The sequence below is a fragment of the Mauremys reevesii genome, linkage group 1 (genome assembly GCF_016161935.1).
Source record: "Mauremys reevesii isolate NIE-2019 linkage group 1, ASM1616193v1, whole genome shotgun sequence".
In the NCBI taxonomy this organism is placed as follows: Eukaryota; Metazoa; Chordata; order Testudines; family Geoemydidae; genus Mauremys; species Mauremys reevesii.
In genome coordinates, this window is record NC_052623.1 from 110168289 (window position 1) to 110186346 (window position 18058).

The window sequence follows — 18058 nt, forward strand, 5'->3', positions numbered from 1 at the left end:
ACTAACCCCCATCTCACCCAAGTATAACTCCCCACACTGCTCTCATATCTCCTGTAGATTTGTCATTAGGATCAGGAGCCTTGATTTTGTGACAAAGAGTCCTGTGGCACCTTATAACTAACATGTGTCTGACGAAGTGGGTATTCACCCACGAAAGCTCATGCTCCAATACATCTGTTAGTCTATAAGGTGCCATAGGACTCTTTGTTGCTTTTTACAGATCCAGACTAACAAAACTACTCCTCTGATACTTGATTTTGTGAGACTCATATGACCTATTGGAGCATAGGACACCTGCCCTGCAGACCCTACAAGCCAACCCTCTTTAAACTTTTGACCCTCGCTCAAAAAACAAACAAAACAAACAGTAGGGTGAAAAATCCTGTAATTTATTTTGACCCTGGCATGTATTTTTGCAAGGTTTAAGGAGAACAAATGTATAGATTGTGTAGGTAGGGTGATGTGATAATGAATAATGAAGGGTTAAAAAGTAGAAAAAACTGGATGGTTAGTTCCCCTTCCAGACTTTTTTTGAAGATAGTATTTTTGTAAAGGATGTATTATATTGTTTCAGGGTAATAACTGGTCTCTACTCAAGTATGTTTTCAACCATAACTCTTTTTTTAAACAAAGTCTTATGTTTAGGCATATCATATAACATGCCAGATGGGAGTGAAAAAGCAATCTCTGTTACTTCTACAGCCTTAATAAAATAGAGACAGTGTTAGTTAACCATACTTGAAAAGAAAAGAAAAGAAAAGAAAAGAAATCATCATGTGGTTTAAAATTTAAAATGAGCAAATTGCATGAGCTGCTGTATGTGAAGAAGTTTACAGTGATTAAAGATTAAAAAGACCATGAACCTCATTAAAAATCTTGAGCTGAAAATGGATGAATGCTGCTAGATTACAAAAAAAGGCTTTGAAGCTAGTATCTTATCACTATAACATCAGAACTAAACCATATGAAAAACATGGAAGCGAAGTATTAACCCACTTGCATTAAAGGTATAAAACTCTCCATAGCTGATCTATAATCTCAGATTCTCTATATCGCATGAGCTTCCTGTTACTGCAAAAGAAATGTCATTAGAGTCTGAATAAGACCTTCTGTTGATATTGCCTGATCTATGTATAATAGAGGGTTCTCTGAATGTGTAGAACGGGTTGGCAACCTTTCGGAAGTGCTGTGCCGAGTCTTCATTTATTCACTCTAATTTAAGGTTTCGGGTGCCGGTAATATATTTTAACATTTTAGAAGGTCTCTTTCTATAAATCTATAATATATAACTAAACTATTGTTGTATGTAAAATAAATAAGGTTTTAAAAATGTTTAAGAAGCTTAATTTAAAATTAAATTAAAATGCAAAGCCCTCCAGACCAGTGGCCAGGACCCCGGCAGTGTGAGTGCCACTGAAAATCAGCTCGTGTGCCGCGTTCGGCACACGTGCCATAGGTTGCCTACCCGTGGTGTAGAACAAAGCAAAATTTAAATACTATTAAACTCCAAAAGGTGAATGCACAAAGAAGAGTTACTGTATACTGTGGCATTTCCATACAGTGGTACCAAAATCCTAACAGGCCAGATTGTTGGCAATGTTTCATGAAACCATCCTCAAACAGTTTACAGTAAAAGCTGTCAGCAGATGCTATTTTTGGTCGCCAAGTTTCAGTCAGGATACAGGAACAGTGAGGTATGGTGTAATGCATGCCAACAGGTCTAATGTGCCCACCTGTTGCGTGTGGCTTAGAATCTATGGCACAGAGAACTTTTATTCACCTTGCTTAGAAGTAAAGGAAATGATAAAATAGTATATGCACACTTGATGAAGCAAGAGTTAATAGCTTTAACTAGTATCACTATTAGCAAAACCAAACATGTGTGTTGCATATAACTTCCAGAGAAGAAATATCAGACACTGGTAAGTCCATACATACCTGAAGAACGTCTGATATTCTTATGGAAAAATAGTGTAAAATGTATTATAGTCACTGCTAAACAAACTACATAAAATGGATTAAAACAGTGCATGTCCAAATATTAAAAAACAAGAGAGAAAGGTAACCACATGGGTACGTCAGTCTGTCAGTGGGTGTATATACAGTATGTGTGGAGCTGCTCTCACTTTTACATAGGAATAAAAGTCATCCACTGCCTTGGACAGATCAGGATGTTGCAAATAGCAACAAACTCCAGTTACTGCAGTATTGCCAGTCCCACACATTCCATTCAAAAATTATGAGTCAGGCCCTAAAAAAATCATGAAATTTAATAAATAAATAAATAAAATTAAATAAATATGGGGTTTTTTTATTGGTCTTTTTATTTATTTGACCTCTTACTTCTGAGCCTCTAGGGTTCATATTTTCAAGCTTTTCCCTGCAACCATCATGGCTGGAAAGATACTTATTTTTGAAAATGCAAGCTGAGATTCTCACATAATCATGAAACTCCAGAAGCTGAGGCTCACCAAATATCAGAAACTCATAATAAAGCTGTGAAAGTTGGCAACACTTCTATGAAGTTAAATTAGAATAATACAGTTGTTAAATAGAAGTTCTCCATACTTTACTGAGAACACCATTCAAAGTGCACTTGCAAGCGTGCTTTATAAGAAGAAAGCTTGAAAACTTTGTATGGCTTTGTAACTTGTCTAGCTCCTCTCTTTTAGGGAATTCCTAATTTTGTACTACGTGTATCTTTTTCAAAAGTTTACTGTGAAATAGCAGTCCTTTAAACACTTCCCCCCACCTCTGTGTGTATTCACTATACACATTTCCCTGGGTTAAATATTGATTCCTGTATATTTGCACCTAAATATCTTTTTGATTAATTTTCATTAATTAGCTTAATTGCATAAATTGAACTGCTGCTTAGTCCCGTCAAATTCAACATTTCTTTTAGGCCACAACAGGGAATATATCGCTTTCACTGACTTCTGATAGTACAGATTGTTGTACTACCTGTTCGTGTTTACTTTTGGTATGAATAATGATTTATCGTCCTACTCCACTGTGAAGTGTAGTTTCATTCTATTTGTTTTAACTCCATGCTAACCTCCATATTGAAATAAATGTACACAGATCATTAAATTATCATATTTCAACATTGTAACAATAGACCTGACAGTTTAAAAAAAAAAAAGAAAAAAGAGGGGCAAATATACTCAGTTTCACACTGCCACTAGCTTGCATATCAAGGCAGAGTTTCCCCCAAATTCAATTTCAGAGCTTCTGCAAACACATTCCAAGATATTTTTCACTGAATTGAACCCAAGGGGGTAGGAATTGTTCAGTATTTCAAACTGAATAGAGTATTGTTACTCAGAGAATATATATTTTCCTTGTCAAGCAGTTGGAATCTTTCATTTATAGTCAGGAAATCTAGAGAATGTTTTATCCAGGTATAAATCACACTCTTCCCTTTGGTCTCTCTTTTCAGCAAACATGATGATCCTCAGAAACCGTGTCAGCATTTCCTTTCAGATTATATTCTATTGATTTCTCTCAAGCCAGAGAACCACTGTTGGGTTTCTGTGTTTATTCTCTCTCTCTCTCTTTCCTTTTTTTCAGAAGATTTCAATACATCTTTCAAATGCTAATTGTAGACACATAATGCTAAGACAGGCAGAGAGGGTTTAACACAATACAAGATGACATTGAAACAGACATACACTTCTATGCATTAAATTCAGACTATGTGCAGGCACAGTTTTTAAGAAATAATTCAAGGCTTTCAACTAAATATGTTAATTTGTGTGACATTAAGTTAATGCATTATACATTGCTGTTTGACCATCACAGCACCTCACTGATCAATATAAGTGAGCTGTCCTTGATATACTTGATGTAATAACTCTCATTTCAACATAGATATTAATTACACACACACACAAAGTTAAAGAACATTATGGAATCAAGCACTCTTTGGACTATGTATTATGATACAGTCTTTAATTACATGATCACATACTACTTTTCCCACAGGATATCCAGCTTCATTCAGAGCACAGAATAGATGTTCACTTAATGAGCAGCTAGTCAATATTTTGTTTTTTCCTTACTGTTCAATGGGCAGCCCCACGTTTAATTTACTGCATGCTATTCAACCCTGCTCCAGTGACCATTTTTTTCCTCATGGGCTTTTCTATAGAGCTCACCACTGTAGTATCTAAGTACTTCACAGACTTTAATTAATTTATTTTCACAAAACCACATGAAGTGAGGGGGTGATGATATCCCTATTTTGCACCTGGGGATCTGAAGCACAGAATAATTAAGGTCAAAAGTGTTCACTAATTTTGGGTGCCCACTTTGAGACACCTAGAACCTGAGTTTTCAGAGTACCTAGCATTGTACAGCACAATATGTATTCAAGAATTCAAATAAACTTGGAAGAAACTTGAAGCAGGGAACCAGAAGGAGAGGAGCAGGGGAAAATGTTGGGTTTAACAGGGAGAATATATGGATTTGGACGGGGATCAGGAGTGAGGAAGGGAAGGATTTGATAGTTGGGAAGATATGTAAATTAGGTAATGCATAGCCATTGAATATACAAGCTAGTATATTTTATAATTTGCATAAAATCTGCAGTTTTCTGAAATTACAGCTTTAACAAGTGTGTCCCAAAGGGGGGAGGAGGAAAAAAGGCTGGGGGAGTGTAACACTGAAGCATGGGAGAGTCATTAAGAGAACCCTGTGAGGAATAAAGGCCTCAGCCAGAGCTAGTATCTTACCCTGCGTCAGCAGCTGCAGAGGATGTGTATACACTGAAGCTCAGAGTGAGCCTCCCAGCCCGGTAGACAAGACTCCTGCTAGTGGTGCTCAAGCTAGCACGTAACAGTGTGGATGTTGCTGCTGTGGCGGAGATGCAAGCTAGCCGCATGAGCTCAGAGCCAGGGGGTTGAGTGGCCTTGCGAGCCTGAGCTGTCTACCCATGGTGGGCTGTTTGCTGCCATCAGCAGTGTAGACATACTCACAGAGACTTTAGATCCTGTATACTATTTAGAGAGAAAATACCAGATCAGAGACCAGGAGAGGGGAGACACTTATCAGGACAGTTGCACCTGCTCTTCTCAGAAGTACTCCAGCTGAGAACAAAGAAACCAAAACATGATCTGGTAATGGTTTAGAGTAGATTTCACACTCACCTGCAGTGGTTCCTGAGGAATTTCTTTCTATCACTGCTTCATGCATCCTGTCTTCTGTCCTGTCATTGGAGTCTCTTATCTGTGGCAATAGGCCTTACTGGCTACAAGTTGGACAATATTTGTGCACCATAACCTGAGGTTTATGTAACTGAGCTATGTAACTTAGCTAACCTTAAATGTGTGGTGGGCTTTATAATATTAGTCTGCTGCATTTCATTGTTTATCCAGGCTTATTCCTTAACTGTCTGTTTTCAGTTTCTTACCCCTTGTTTAGGTAGTTGTAAGTAAAGCTGTTCAGGGTGGATGACCCACCTTCTGTGCTTTTCCTGTCCATATGTATATGTTTTCTTGGCTCCTTGCGTCATAAACATCGCTCCCATTAATGAGTCACTCTTGATTTACTTGTAAGTTTCCTGGGAGGACAAATATATCCATTCACAATTTGAAAACTGTTTTTCCAGGTGGAGGCTCTGCACATTCTTTTATAAGGAGCTAGTGTGCAAAGATATACTGTAGTAGACTGTATGTGTGTATAGCCTCTATCCTTAACTACACATGCTATGATCATCCAGTGAATGCAGGGCTTGGTATTATGGGTAGCATTTGGATTCATGTAGATTCAGGCCCTGGCTCAGCCTGCTGGGTGCCGGTCCCTCTAGGGAAGGGGCATAGGGAAGTGAAGGCAGCAGGGTCTGCCTTGGGAGGAGCTTATGAGGGAGGGACATACAAAGCTGTCAATTGGCAGTAGTTCCTCTGACTCCTGCTGTTGCTGTCTGTACATATTTCAGAGACAAGGTGGGTGAACTAATATATTTCATTGGACCAACTTCTGCTGGTGAGAGAGACAAACTTTTGAGCTTACAGAGCACTTGTCTTCTATCTATTACAAGCAGCTTAAACAAGAGCCTGTGTGATACATGCCTGCTTGGTGTGGGGCTCTGTCTCACTTTAGTGGCACCTAGACCATCTAGGATTGAAAAGTCTTCTACAATATTGGCTAAGAGCCATGTGGCTTTTAGCTCATGCAGTAGAGGTTCATACACTAAGCTTCATAGGTTACACCTGCTCATTCTAGTCAGGCATCTGTACTCGGGACATCCCCACCCTGTACTCGGGACAACAGAATTCCTGGTTGCCTTCCTTGAAGATAGACCCAAGAGTAGAGCTGGCTGGAGGATGGCAATTTTGTTTTGCAGCAACTTGGGGGTTTTGAAATTTGTTTTCATTTCACATTAGAACAAACCCAAAACGTTTTGAGAGGGGTGTCTCACTATCTGTCCAGATGTTTTAGAGCACTGACCTGTTATTCCTAATTCAGAGTGATCTGGGATGAAAACCTCTACTCTGCATCAGGCACAGCAGGGAGTTGAACCTGGGTCTCCCTTGAGCATGAGAGATTTCTCTCTCACTCTCAACTTTCCCAATTAAAACTTCATAAAAACAGCATATTTTGACATGGATTCCATGTCTCATCCCATTTCATCCTCTGCCACATGCCAAGGGTTCTGTGTTCCCTGTTCTCCCCCCACATGCCAGTGATTCTGTATGTCCCCTATTTCTCTCTCCCCCCAAGTCATTCAGATTGTCAACATTTTAAACTCCATTGAGATAATGGACAAGCCTGAATCGGGGGGAGAGTTGGAGAGTTTTGTGCTGGAAGGTACTGATGGCAGAGTTCTTTGATTTATAGACAATTGACCTGGTTGAAGTTGCTGGATCTGTAACCAGATGCCAGGGGCTCTGTGTGTCCTCCATTTATTTTTCCCTTCCGGTGTTCCAGTTTTCACCAGATCAATAGGGTTCTGTCCACTGATGTCTAGAGTATTCCTTAAAATTTTTGGAATTGATCAGAAGCAGAGTTCAAAAAGTATTGCTCTACACCCAAACAGAGAAACAGAGAAATGCCATCAAGTTGAGTGTAGGGCTTTGCTTTGTTCTGCCGATTAACTTTGATGATAGAAAAAGTAGTCTTTTCTATAAAAAAAAAAGTATTAGTGCATCAATGGCCTCACTGAAAAGAAATTTAAGGAAATTAACTTGACATTTAGAAGAAGCACCTTAGTAATTATAGCGATGCCAGATCACTCCCTAATTAAATTAATGTAGGCTGTGGAAATGGAAAGTGGTGCTTTCTTCCACTGATCACTTCATCAAACCAAGAAAGGCGTTATACCATAGCATTGAAAGCATCAATGGAAAATATAGCTTGTTTGTTGATATGATTCACTATTACTCTATTTCAAATAACACTGATCATCTATCACCCATATCACTACATCGGTTGTTGCTGTTTCTTTTTAAATGTCAGTCTAAGCACTGGATGTCTCTTGGGATGCTTGCCTTGGACAATAAAAATAGACTAGGCAGTTTCATTGTGAGAATTCAAGAGCATAAGAATTGCTTATCCAGTTTCAACCAGTATTCCACCTAGTTCTGTATCCTGTCTCTGAGGGCTTGTCTACACTTAAAACTCTACAGCAGCACAGTTGTAACACTTCAGTGTAGACATTACCTGCACCAACAGAAGGGGTTCTCCCATTGGTGTAGTTAATCCACCTCCTGAGAGGCAGTAGTTAGGTTGATGGAAGAATTCTTCTATCATCTTAGTGCAGTCACATGGGAATTTAGATTGGTTTAGCACCCCTGAGTGACATAGTTATGCTGACCTAATTTTCTAGTGTCAACCAGGCCTAAGAGAGGCTAGAGCCAGATGCATCAAAGGAAAGGTGCCAGAAATTCTGTGCTGCATAATTATGGAATAACCAACTTATAGGAGTTTTTTTTAGTCCCAGCAATTTGGTGGTTGGTTTATCATCATGTAAACACGTATTCAAGTACTAGAACCATACTATAATATTTGGATTCCAAGTACTATAGGGAAATATTTATTTCCAATTACCAATTAAAATTAAATATGTATTTTAATGTATTATGTTTTCCAAATGTTTCCCAACTTTTACATGCAATTCAGGCCCAAAGTATTGTAAATGACAGTAGCCCTTTGATATCTCTATCTGGACTTACAGGGATCTTGGAATGAAACTGTTCATAAGCATTATACTGGCTTTTCAATATTATTTCTTTAATAGTTTTGTCTTCTAAGTTAAATATAGCAATACTACTGTGCTGACAGGATTTAAAATCACAGATAAGAATGATTTGTTTTTCAGTTACATTCATATAAAATGCCTATAGTTATTCTCAGATCTTGTCAGATATTTTATAATTGTGTCTTTTTTGTTCACTATGCACTGATTAAAACGTATCATTTGAAGAATATTTCTACACTTTTCCTATGCTGTGTTTATCCCTGCCTCATCCTGAGAAGCTGATTATTTCCTTTATCACTCCTGAATTAAATTCTTTTAATGCTTTACTTACTGATTTGTGAAGCAGGCTAATTACTAAACTGTACAAGATTCTGCTGTCTAGGTATTTTTTCATGCAGGTTAAGCACAAGTATACTTCAGTGCCATCACTGCACGAGTCACATTTAGCATACAGAATGTATTTAAAGATGTTGTTGTTAACCTGTGAGGCTTTTCACTACCAAAGATATAAATATATTTGAAGTAATTGTTTCAACTAGAGTCAATCACACTGATGACTGTGTTCTCGTATAATAGAATGTAATTTTATATGCCACTTTGGGCTGGCTACAAACACAATTTATATCGTTGTCTGTGCTGAGCTGGCCTGATTGCTAGTGTATGTCACTGAGTTGAGTTCTAGGATAAAAATGGGGTGCAGTGGACCTAGAAACTTTTTCGAATAATATAAAACAATATTTTTTTCTTACTTGAGTAGAAGGCTAACGGCATTTTGGGCTGTATAAGTAGGGGCATTGCCAGCAGATCAAGGGACGTTATCATTCCCCTCCATTCGACATTGGTGAGGCCTCATCTGGAGTGCTGTGTCTAGTTTTGGGCCCCACACTACAAGAAGGATGTGGAAAAATTGGAAAGAGTCCAGCGGAGGGTAACAAAAATGATTAGGAGGCTGAAGCACATGACTTATGAGGAGAGGCTGAGAGAACTGGGATTATTTAGTCTGCAGAAGAGAAGAATGAGGCGGGATTTGATAGCTTCTTTCAACTACCTGAAAGGGGGTTCCAAAGAGGATGGATCTAGACTGTTCTCAGTGGTACCTGATGACAGAACAAGGAGTAATGGTCTCAAGTTGCAGTCGGGGAGGTTTAGGTTGGACATTAGGAAAAACTTTTTCACTCAAAGAGTGGTGAAGCACTGGGATGGGTTATGTAGGGAGGTGGTGGAATCTCCTTCCTTAGAGGTTTTTAAGGTCAGGCTTGACAAAGCCCTGGCTGGGATGATTTAGTTGGGAATTGGTCCTGCTTTGAGCAGGGGGCTGGACTAGATGACCTCCTGAGGTCCCTTCCAACCCTGATATTCTATGATTCTATGATGGTTTTAAAGTTAGGACCTACAAAATCTGGGTTTAATCACAGTGCTGCCGCAAACTTCCTGTATGACCATGGGCAGGTAATTTAAATTCTGTGCCACAATTCTTCATCTTTAAAATAGGGATAATAGTACTTTCTTTCTCCCATATTTTGTCTGACTGGTCTACTTAGATTAGACTGTAAACTAATTGGGAATATATAGGCCCGAATTGAGGCCCCAATTTCATTTGGAAAGTTAGATGCTATTGTAATATGAATACTAATAATAGACCTCTTCTTAATCATTCTGTATATGACTTATCTATGCTGTGGTTTTATTTAATATTATACAGGCATGAAATGGACTGCAGCAGTCCTGTAAAATGTCAAAAATGTTTCTGTGGGAGTTTAGCCAGCAAACGACATGAGATCAGATCTGACTTACTTAAAAAAAAATTGGGGGGGGGGGGACCAGCAGTGCTTCCAAAGTGTTCTAAGGGCTTGCCTGTATGGGGAATTAGTGTGCGTTAAGTTGAGGTATAAATCTACAGTGTACTAGCCTGCCGTGCATGCAGGGTATATCTACACTGGGATAAAAATACCTGGGGCTGCCCTGGGTCAGTTCACGCGAGCTTGCAGGGCTTGTGCTTGGGGGCTGAAAAATTGCTTTGTAGACATTTGGGCTCAGGCTGTAGACTGAGGGTGGAGGGTCCTAGAGCTCGGGCTCCAGCTCAAGCCTGAACATCAACATAGCAATTTTTAGCTCCACAACCTGAGCGCTGGGAGCCTGAGTCAGCTGACCCAGGCCAGCTGTGACCATGTCACGGGGATTTTATTCTGTCCATGTAGAAGTACCCTAACCCTAGTTCACCATGTGGATCCTGCTACTGCATGCTACAAGTTCTGAAGTTAGCTTTGACTTACTGTTGTTTCAGACTAAGCATAGTAGCTGAAAGCATAGCACACAAAGGGCTTGTCTACACTACCACTGTTGTCAGTATAACTTACGTCACTCAGGGGTGTGAGGAAACCCCCCCCCCCGAGCGACATAAGTAACACTGACAGAAGCCCAGCGTGTACAGCGCTATATCAGCAGGAGAGCTTCTCCTGACGACATAGCTACCGCCACTCATGGAGCAGGTTTTATGTTGATGGGAGAGCTCTCTCCCGTTGGCATAGAGCAGCTACATGAGCCATCTTATGTCGGCACAGCTGCATTATTACAGCTGTGCCACTGTAAGCTCGCTAGTCTAGACATGCTCTAAGCCACACTCAGTGACTTTCACTATTGTATAGCAGTATCCAGCATCCAGTGAGTTACTGCGCAGCAAGCTGGTTTTGCTGGAGATTTACAACTTAGATTGTAATTGCCGGCACAGTAATTCAATGAATAGACAAGCCCCAAATATTTATATTCAGTAATTTAGAAAAAAATTATCCACTCAGATCTACAACATGGCTCTAGACTCAGATATTCTGATTTCCCTCTATGTACATATCACTGTACATTGATATAATTGGTATTATCTTTCATGCATGTAGTGAGAGCTTATTATTAAAAGAATAAATCTGACATTTAACATTTATAATATTTAACAAAGCAGTGGTTAAAAACTGTGGAGACTGAAAACTGATATTATTGAGAGGTTTGCATATAAAGTGAAATTTATTTACCAATATCAAGGCTCTCAGCAGAGCAGAAGACCCATTGTTCCACTGTACCCTGCAGAGCAATGGGTGATTTTGTGCACAGTCTGTGTACTAGAAGTGAGATTTGTGCTAGCTGTACATTAACTAACGTGAAATGAGGGGTTGAGGATAGACCAGGGGAAAAGGTTCGGAGGTGTTGCCATTGGATCCACATTGACATTCAGATTCAGTAGCCAAATGGCCACAATGGGATGCACAAGGATTGTGGCACTTGTTCCTGTCCAGGGACTGGAGTGGTGGTTGTGAAGGTTGTCATAGGACTACCCAGTGTTCTGACTGCTGATTGAGGAATGTATTTTGTTTCACTTACACCCAAGTGTAATTCACCTGCATAGGTGCATGTGTGTGTGTTTCCCTTAAGTAAGATTGCAATTATACAGTAAGAGAAGAATGTATATTAACAAGTTTCAAATTTGGTGTGTTCTGGACAAATGAAAAACTGACTGAATTTGCCAACAAAAGCAAATGAAAGAACCCTGTCTGCTACCTTCCCCCAGGAACTGTGGGCTGGAGGGGAGAGTTAATTCCCTTGAGGAACTTCTTACTTTTTACAAGTGTAAGTTTAAAAATCATTTTAAAATAATAAGCACACAACCATTCCTTATGAAGATATTATTTTCACATATAGTATTTTGCACAACCACATTAGGAAAAACAAGGGTTAAAATTATTTAATTTGCTAAGGATAGATCCACAGTTATCTGTCTTTTTGTTTGTAGGATCTATAATGTATCATTAGATATTACAATTCATGTTATATTAATTATCTCTACTTTAGTCATAGTCTCCATAGAATTGACATACCTGCAGAAGGAGGCATTTTCAGAAGACTGTGTCTTTCCTAGGATTGGCATACTGTAGCTATTGTAGAAATTCATTCCCGTGTGGATGCAGCCCTATTCTCTGAAGAGATATGCCAGCTGGATTTTAACCTCCTGCTTCTAAAGCATGTAAACAAAATTAGTTTCAAACCAAAGCAGCCAGGCATTCACTATCCAGGAGCAGGAGTTATAAAGTAATTGAAATTAGCAGTGACCTGAATAACTTGGCCTTAGTGATGTGCATCAAGGATTTCCAGCTGGAATTATTTCAACAGCAAGAAGCACTGACATTACAGCATGGCCCAAGCCCAAAACTTAGTCTAACCCCAGAAGCTGCCTATTCTTCCTGAATTGAAAGAGAATAAAATAAATGTTTTAGTACTACCACTACTTCTTTCTAGAATCACTGTTAAAGAGATTATGCAATTGCTGCTGATTTAGTCTGCTCAGTGACTAAGCAGGGTAGATGTCATTTGTAATGGAAAAGCGCACAAAGATTTGTTAGGGGTTCTAACTCATGAGCAGGGCTAATTGGATTTGGAATTCACTATTACAGTTGCTGTCCCTGCTGCTACTATCAGAAAGGAAAACCAAAATTAGAAAGGGGAGGAGCTTGAAGTAGTTTTAGAAAGAAATTATTTTAGCAGTATTCCATAAACAATATTTGCCTGCTTTGTATGAATAGACTATATTTTACCTTTGCATTTATCAAGTAATTCTCCATTCTTCTATTTTTTTATTAACTTGTTTGTATCTTCCTAGTATTTGTATTATTTCTTTTGGAACAATTTCCCTATCACTAGCCTTTTTTGCCATCAAACTGTTCCTTCCATGACAAGTTGCAGCTATGCTACTAGCCTTCTGCTGGCATCCCATCCAGGTCTCATTTTTCTTTAGATCTTTTCTTAGTTTGATCTAAAGCTGGGATTCTCAAACTGGGGGTTGTGACCCCTCAGCCAGTCACAAGGTGGTTACATGGGGTCACAAGCTATTAGCTCCGTGAAGCTGACAGTTCCCAGCCCTCATTAAATTAAATTATCCCCCCCATTTTTAATGTATAAGATGGGGTCACACTCAGAGACTTGCTATGTGAAAGGGGTCACTAATTCAAAAAGTTTGGAAAGTCTAAGGAATCTTTTATTTTCTGTCTGATCTACCTTTGTTCATTTAGTCCTCAATTGCCTGGTTGTGTTTACTTTGTAAGCATTGTGCCTTTTACCATATATTCCAAGCTGCCCAAAAGACCTCTCTTCTTTTTTCAGATGTGTATCCATGTGCTCTGTATATTCCCCACCCCTTCTTAGTGCCATTTCTTACTTCTTTCTTTCTAATCATTCCATTTATCAGAGTAGACAATGTACAAGCAGCGTTTGCTGTACAAATATCTTAAGAGGCTACAGTACAATACAATGGCAGGAACATCAAAAAAACATTTGTTTGCGGCACTCTTGCAAGAGGAGTGGTAACATTCTTCTGTTGACAGTATGATATTGTGTCAAGATAATTTTTACTATTACTATCAAAGGGGCTGATAAACATAAGACAAACATCCCAATTTCTCTTAGCAATAAAGAACAGGTTTCCTTTTGTAGTGGCTATGATTCAGTTCCCTAGTTTGGCAGTGACAGTACAGAGTTAGTACAGAGTCAGGGTGTGTCTGCACAGGGAGTTTAATGTGAAGCTCTTTGATGTGCATCTGGTAACTCACAGTATGTACCAATAGCATGCACATGGGATGCCTGTTCCACTTTCAGTCTGCATCATGTGAATGCACAGCAGTGGTTTATGTGAACTGAGGGAGTAGAGTTCTCAAAAGTTTTCCCATGATCATTTGGTTCATGGCTGAGCAATGTGCATCATGGGATTGTTTTCCCTGTGAATTGTGGGATGCAAAGCAGAAGCCATGTGGGTTCAATTTTTTTTTAAAGTTTCCGTCTCTGGGAGGGCTAGCACTATTTTTGAAGTGCTGACAGCATTGCACCAGAAATGCACTGCACCACTATGGTGGCTAGCATGAATAAACAAAGGCTGCTTGGGCTGTATTACAACATTCAGACCTGGACACATTCCGCATAGGCCTTTGCCTGCTGCACCACTGAGCAGATGGGGCAGGTGCAGGCGAATATTCAATGGCAGCATCCCTGGCTTCTCCAGCAGCAGGAGAACGCTGTGAAGCTGTTGCAGCAGGATGAAGATGCTGCGCTGTTGGAACAAGAGGACTGGTTCCTGGATCGGCAAACCCATGTGGAATGATAGGAGAGGATAATTCTGCAGAGAACCAGCAGTGGCAAGAGAATGTCAGGCTGGGAAGGGATACCTCTTTTGAGACCTGTACAGAGCTGCCCCTAGACTGTCAGCAACAGTGTACCAACATATAGTGTCCCATTACTATAGAGAAGCGGGTTGCCATTGCCATCTGGAAGCTGGCCACCCCAGAATGTTACCAGTCTGTACCCAAACAGTTCAGCGTGGGCAGATCAACTATGGAGGCCATTCTTACATAGGTCTGCTGTGTCATCAATATGGTACTGTCTTACCGTGTCATAAAGCTGGGTAATTAATGCTCAGGAGATTATTGATGGCTTTGCACACATGGGAGTTCCAAACTGTATTGAGGCAGTTGATGGAACCCATGTACCTATAATTTGCACCTGCCAGGGTGCAGAATTTATAAACAGGAAGTGGTGTTTCTCCCTGGTGCTCAAAGGTTTGGTTGACCACCGCAGCGGGTTTATAGACAAAAATGCAGTTAAATAGAATTGAGTTCCAAAAGATCGTCAGATGGACCCTTCCAGACCACCTGCATTTTTGCCTGTAACCCTGCTGTGGTGGTCTGGAAGGATCCATCTGATGATCTTTTGGAACTCAGTTCTATATAAATTAATGGAGAAAGAACCATTTACCTCCAGGACCACTATGGACATTAAGGATTCAGTGTTTGGTCTGGTTATTCTGGGGGGCCCGCTTATCCTCTGATGCCCTGATTAATGAAGCTGTACCAGGCCGCTGGGACAGAAGAAAGGAACATTTTAACCATCGCCAGTGTAGTTGTCTCGTGGTTGTCGAGTGTGCATCTGGCTGTTTGAAAGGCAGGTGGCTTGGCTTAGGGAATGTTTGAAAGCAGCAGAAAAAAAAACAGCCCGACCATTATAGCTGCATGCAGTGTTCTGCACAGTATTTGTGAGACCAAGGAGGAAAACCTTTAACAATAGTGGAGAGGCTGAGGTAATTCGATCAGCCAGCAAGGCATCTCTTAGAGAATGCTAACACCTGGGGGAATATTGTCAGGGATGCCTATTGTTTGTCTTTTGAGTCTTATGATTGAACATGTGTAGCTACATCCTGTTGCTAATCTGTGGAGGCATGGGGGGAGATTGGGATAACCCAGGGATCGGCAACCTTTAGCACGCAGCCCATCAAGGAAAGCCGCTGGTGGGCCAGAACAGTTTGTTCACCTGCAGCGTCCTCAGGTTCAGCCGATCGCAGCTCCCACTGGCCGTGGTTCACCGTTCCAGGCCAATGGGGACTGCGGGAAGCGGCGCAGGCTGAGGGATGTGCTGGCCACTCTTCCCACAGCCCCCATTGGCCTGGAACGGCGAACTGCGACCAGTGGGAGCTGCTATTGGCCGAAGCTGTGGATGCTGCAGGTAAACAAACCGTCCTGGCCCGCCAACAGCTTTCCCTGATGGGCCATGTGACAAAGGTTGCCGATCCCTGCCCTATAATGTGCAAACCAAAATCGAACAATTCCTCAGGCTTAAGTTCTGCTTTATTTCTCCTGCAGAGATGTAGAAAATGCAGGAAAAAAAAATTGGGTCCTGCAGTGATTGCCAGCTAGAATGTGTGTTGCAGGGCATTTCAACCTCAGCAGGGAAAAGTACTGTTTGTAATTGGTATCTTTACCGAACACTCAATGTCTGTCTTCCTCATGTAAATTATGAACACTAGCCAAATGTCTTTTCCTCTAACCACTGTGTGTTTTTTCATTATTGAAATGTGCCGCTGGACATGGGGTAGGGTAGAGGCTGCAGTTGCGCCGTGTGCCAGCTGCCATTTTGGGCTGGTGAATGGCACTGGGGCATGTGGTTTGTTCACTGGGCAGGACAGACAAGGAAAGAAGAAAGGAAAATAGGCAGATGGGCAAGTGCTCTCCATGCCACAGTCCAGAAAGCTGTTGATAGCTGTGGCATTAGCATGAAACAGAGGCAAATTGACTGGACAGAGCAGCCGTCATTTTAGAAACATGTACTGGGAGGCTGAATGAGCAGCGTAAGCCATTGGATGGAGGGAGGCAAGTGGGGACTGGAAACTCAGAAGATCATCTAAAATGGCTGTGGCCCTGGGGCACCTGGCATAGAAGGTAGAAAGGCAATATAGCATAGTAATAATAAATAATAAATTGTAAAAAATGTATTTACATGGCAAAGTTCCCTACGGGAAAATCTGCCTCTTTGACCCCGGCCTGAGTTTCTGGCTGGACTCAGGTTCAGCTGATGCAGGATAGGAATCAGGAAGCATTGCAGCAAGGTATAACAGCAGCTGGCTTTCCAGCTGGACAGCGTCAGGGTCCTGGATCCTAAAAGGATCCTAGATTTCAAGGGACTGCTCCTTTCCAGCATCTTCCTGCTCATCCTCTGGTCGGATTTGCAAGTCTTCCCTGATGTGAGGGAGAGTGCAGCCAGCAGGCTCCACATTCTGTCTTGGATGAGTTGTGCTATAATTGTGTAGGATCTAGTCCAGCTCATCGTGAAACGGACAGGTCACATGGTGCCAAATTGCTTCCTTTTGCCCCTCATTTAATCTATTTAATCCTGAGCTCCTTGCTTGTTATCTGGCACTGGTCAATATCCTGGTTGGTGCCTCTCTCAAACATATGCCTGGCAATGTCCACAAAAAGGGCTTTATTCCAGTGACTGCCACAAGAGCTTCCCCAGTTTCATCTGTTTTAACACCCTTGTGTTGACAAACTCTTGGTTAAATGTGTGGAATGTTTGGGATCCGGGCCATGGCAGGTGGGAGATGTTAATCTGTCATTGCTAATGGGAATTACCTCTGCATGTGCAGAGTGTATGTATGCCTGGGATACACTGAAACTTGGAGAAGAAATCCTAGGCTTGTGGAAGAATTGTACATTGTGTGCACCTCTTAGTTTAGAAATGGCTAAGATTGGTTGGAGCAGGTGGACCATATCACCTTATGGCTTCCCATGGTATGGAATTACTGACTAAAGAGACCTTTTAAATTGAATAGTAACTGTGATATTCACGTAATACTTTTGTTACTTCAAAAATATTTTTGTCCTTTTCTAGACAAACCTTGTGAAACTGCTGTTGATGCATCAGGCAAACCCCAGTCTTCTCAGCTGCAATGATGAAAAGCCCTCAGGTGGGTGATGATCCATTAATGTTACTTATGTGCTAATAAATGTGATAGTCATTTATTTTTTCCTCAGCAAATGGTGCTATCCTTAACTCATCAACTGTATACTGTTGTCTTAGCCCACCATTCAAAGAGTAAGTTGTTTTGTATGGAGGCATGTGAATGCCTCAAAAGGAATTTTACTGCATAATTCCACCACAAGAACGTATCATGTAATTTCAAAGAGACTGACTCAAGAAGTTCTGAGAGATTATGTGTTCACAGGATACTGTTGTAGTTGGGGTGCTTTTCACCTCTCACCTTTGGGTTCTGAAGCTGTGGCATTATGCAAGGACCAATGCCTTAAAGAGTCTTCTTAAAGTTATAGAGTAGGTGATGTGATGGGGTAAGGCCAGATGGCTACAGTAAAGTAGTAAGGAACAGGTATGTTAGCCCCAGGCTAAACAAATCCCTGGTACCATGATAACCAAATGGCAGTTGCTCCAGGTTAATCAAGACACCTGGGGCCAATTAAGATCCTTCCAGACGGCAGTGGAGATAGCTACATTAATTGGGACACCTGAAGCCAATAAAGGGCTGGCTGGAACTAGTTAAAAGCC

At 40.8% G+C, this 18058-nt stretch overlaps 1 protein-coding gene across 2 annotated transcripts in view; it reads left to right on the forward strand.

Moving 5' to 3' along the window:
• Positions 1-18058, forward strand: part of MYO16 (myosin XVI) — a 575450-nt gene that overhangs the window by 262496 nt on the left and 294896 nt on the right. For both annotated transcript variants that reach the window (XM_039547002.1, XM_039546990.1), the window contains one exon: positions 17390-17465. In XM_039547002.1, the coding sequence (XP_039402936.1) occupies positions 17390-17465 (76 nt within the window). The remainder of the gene's footprint in view (positions 1-17389; positions 17466-18058) is intronic.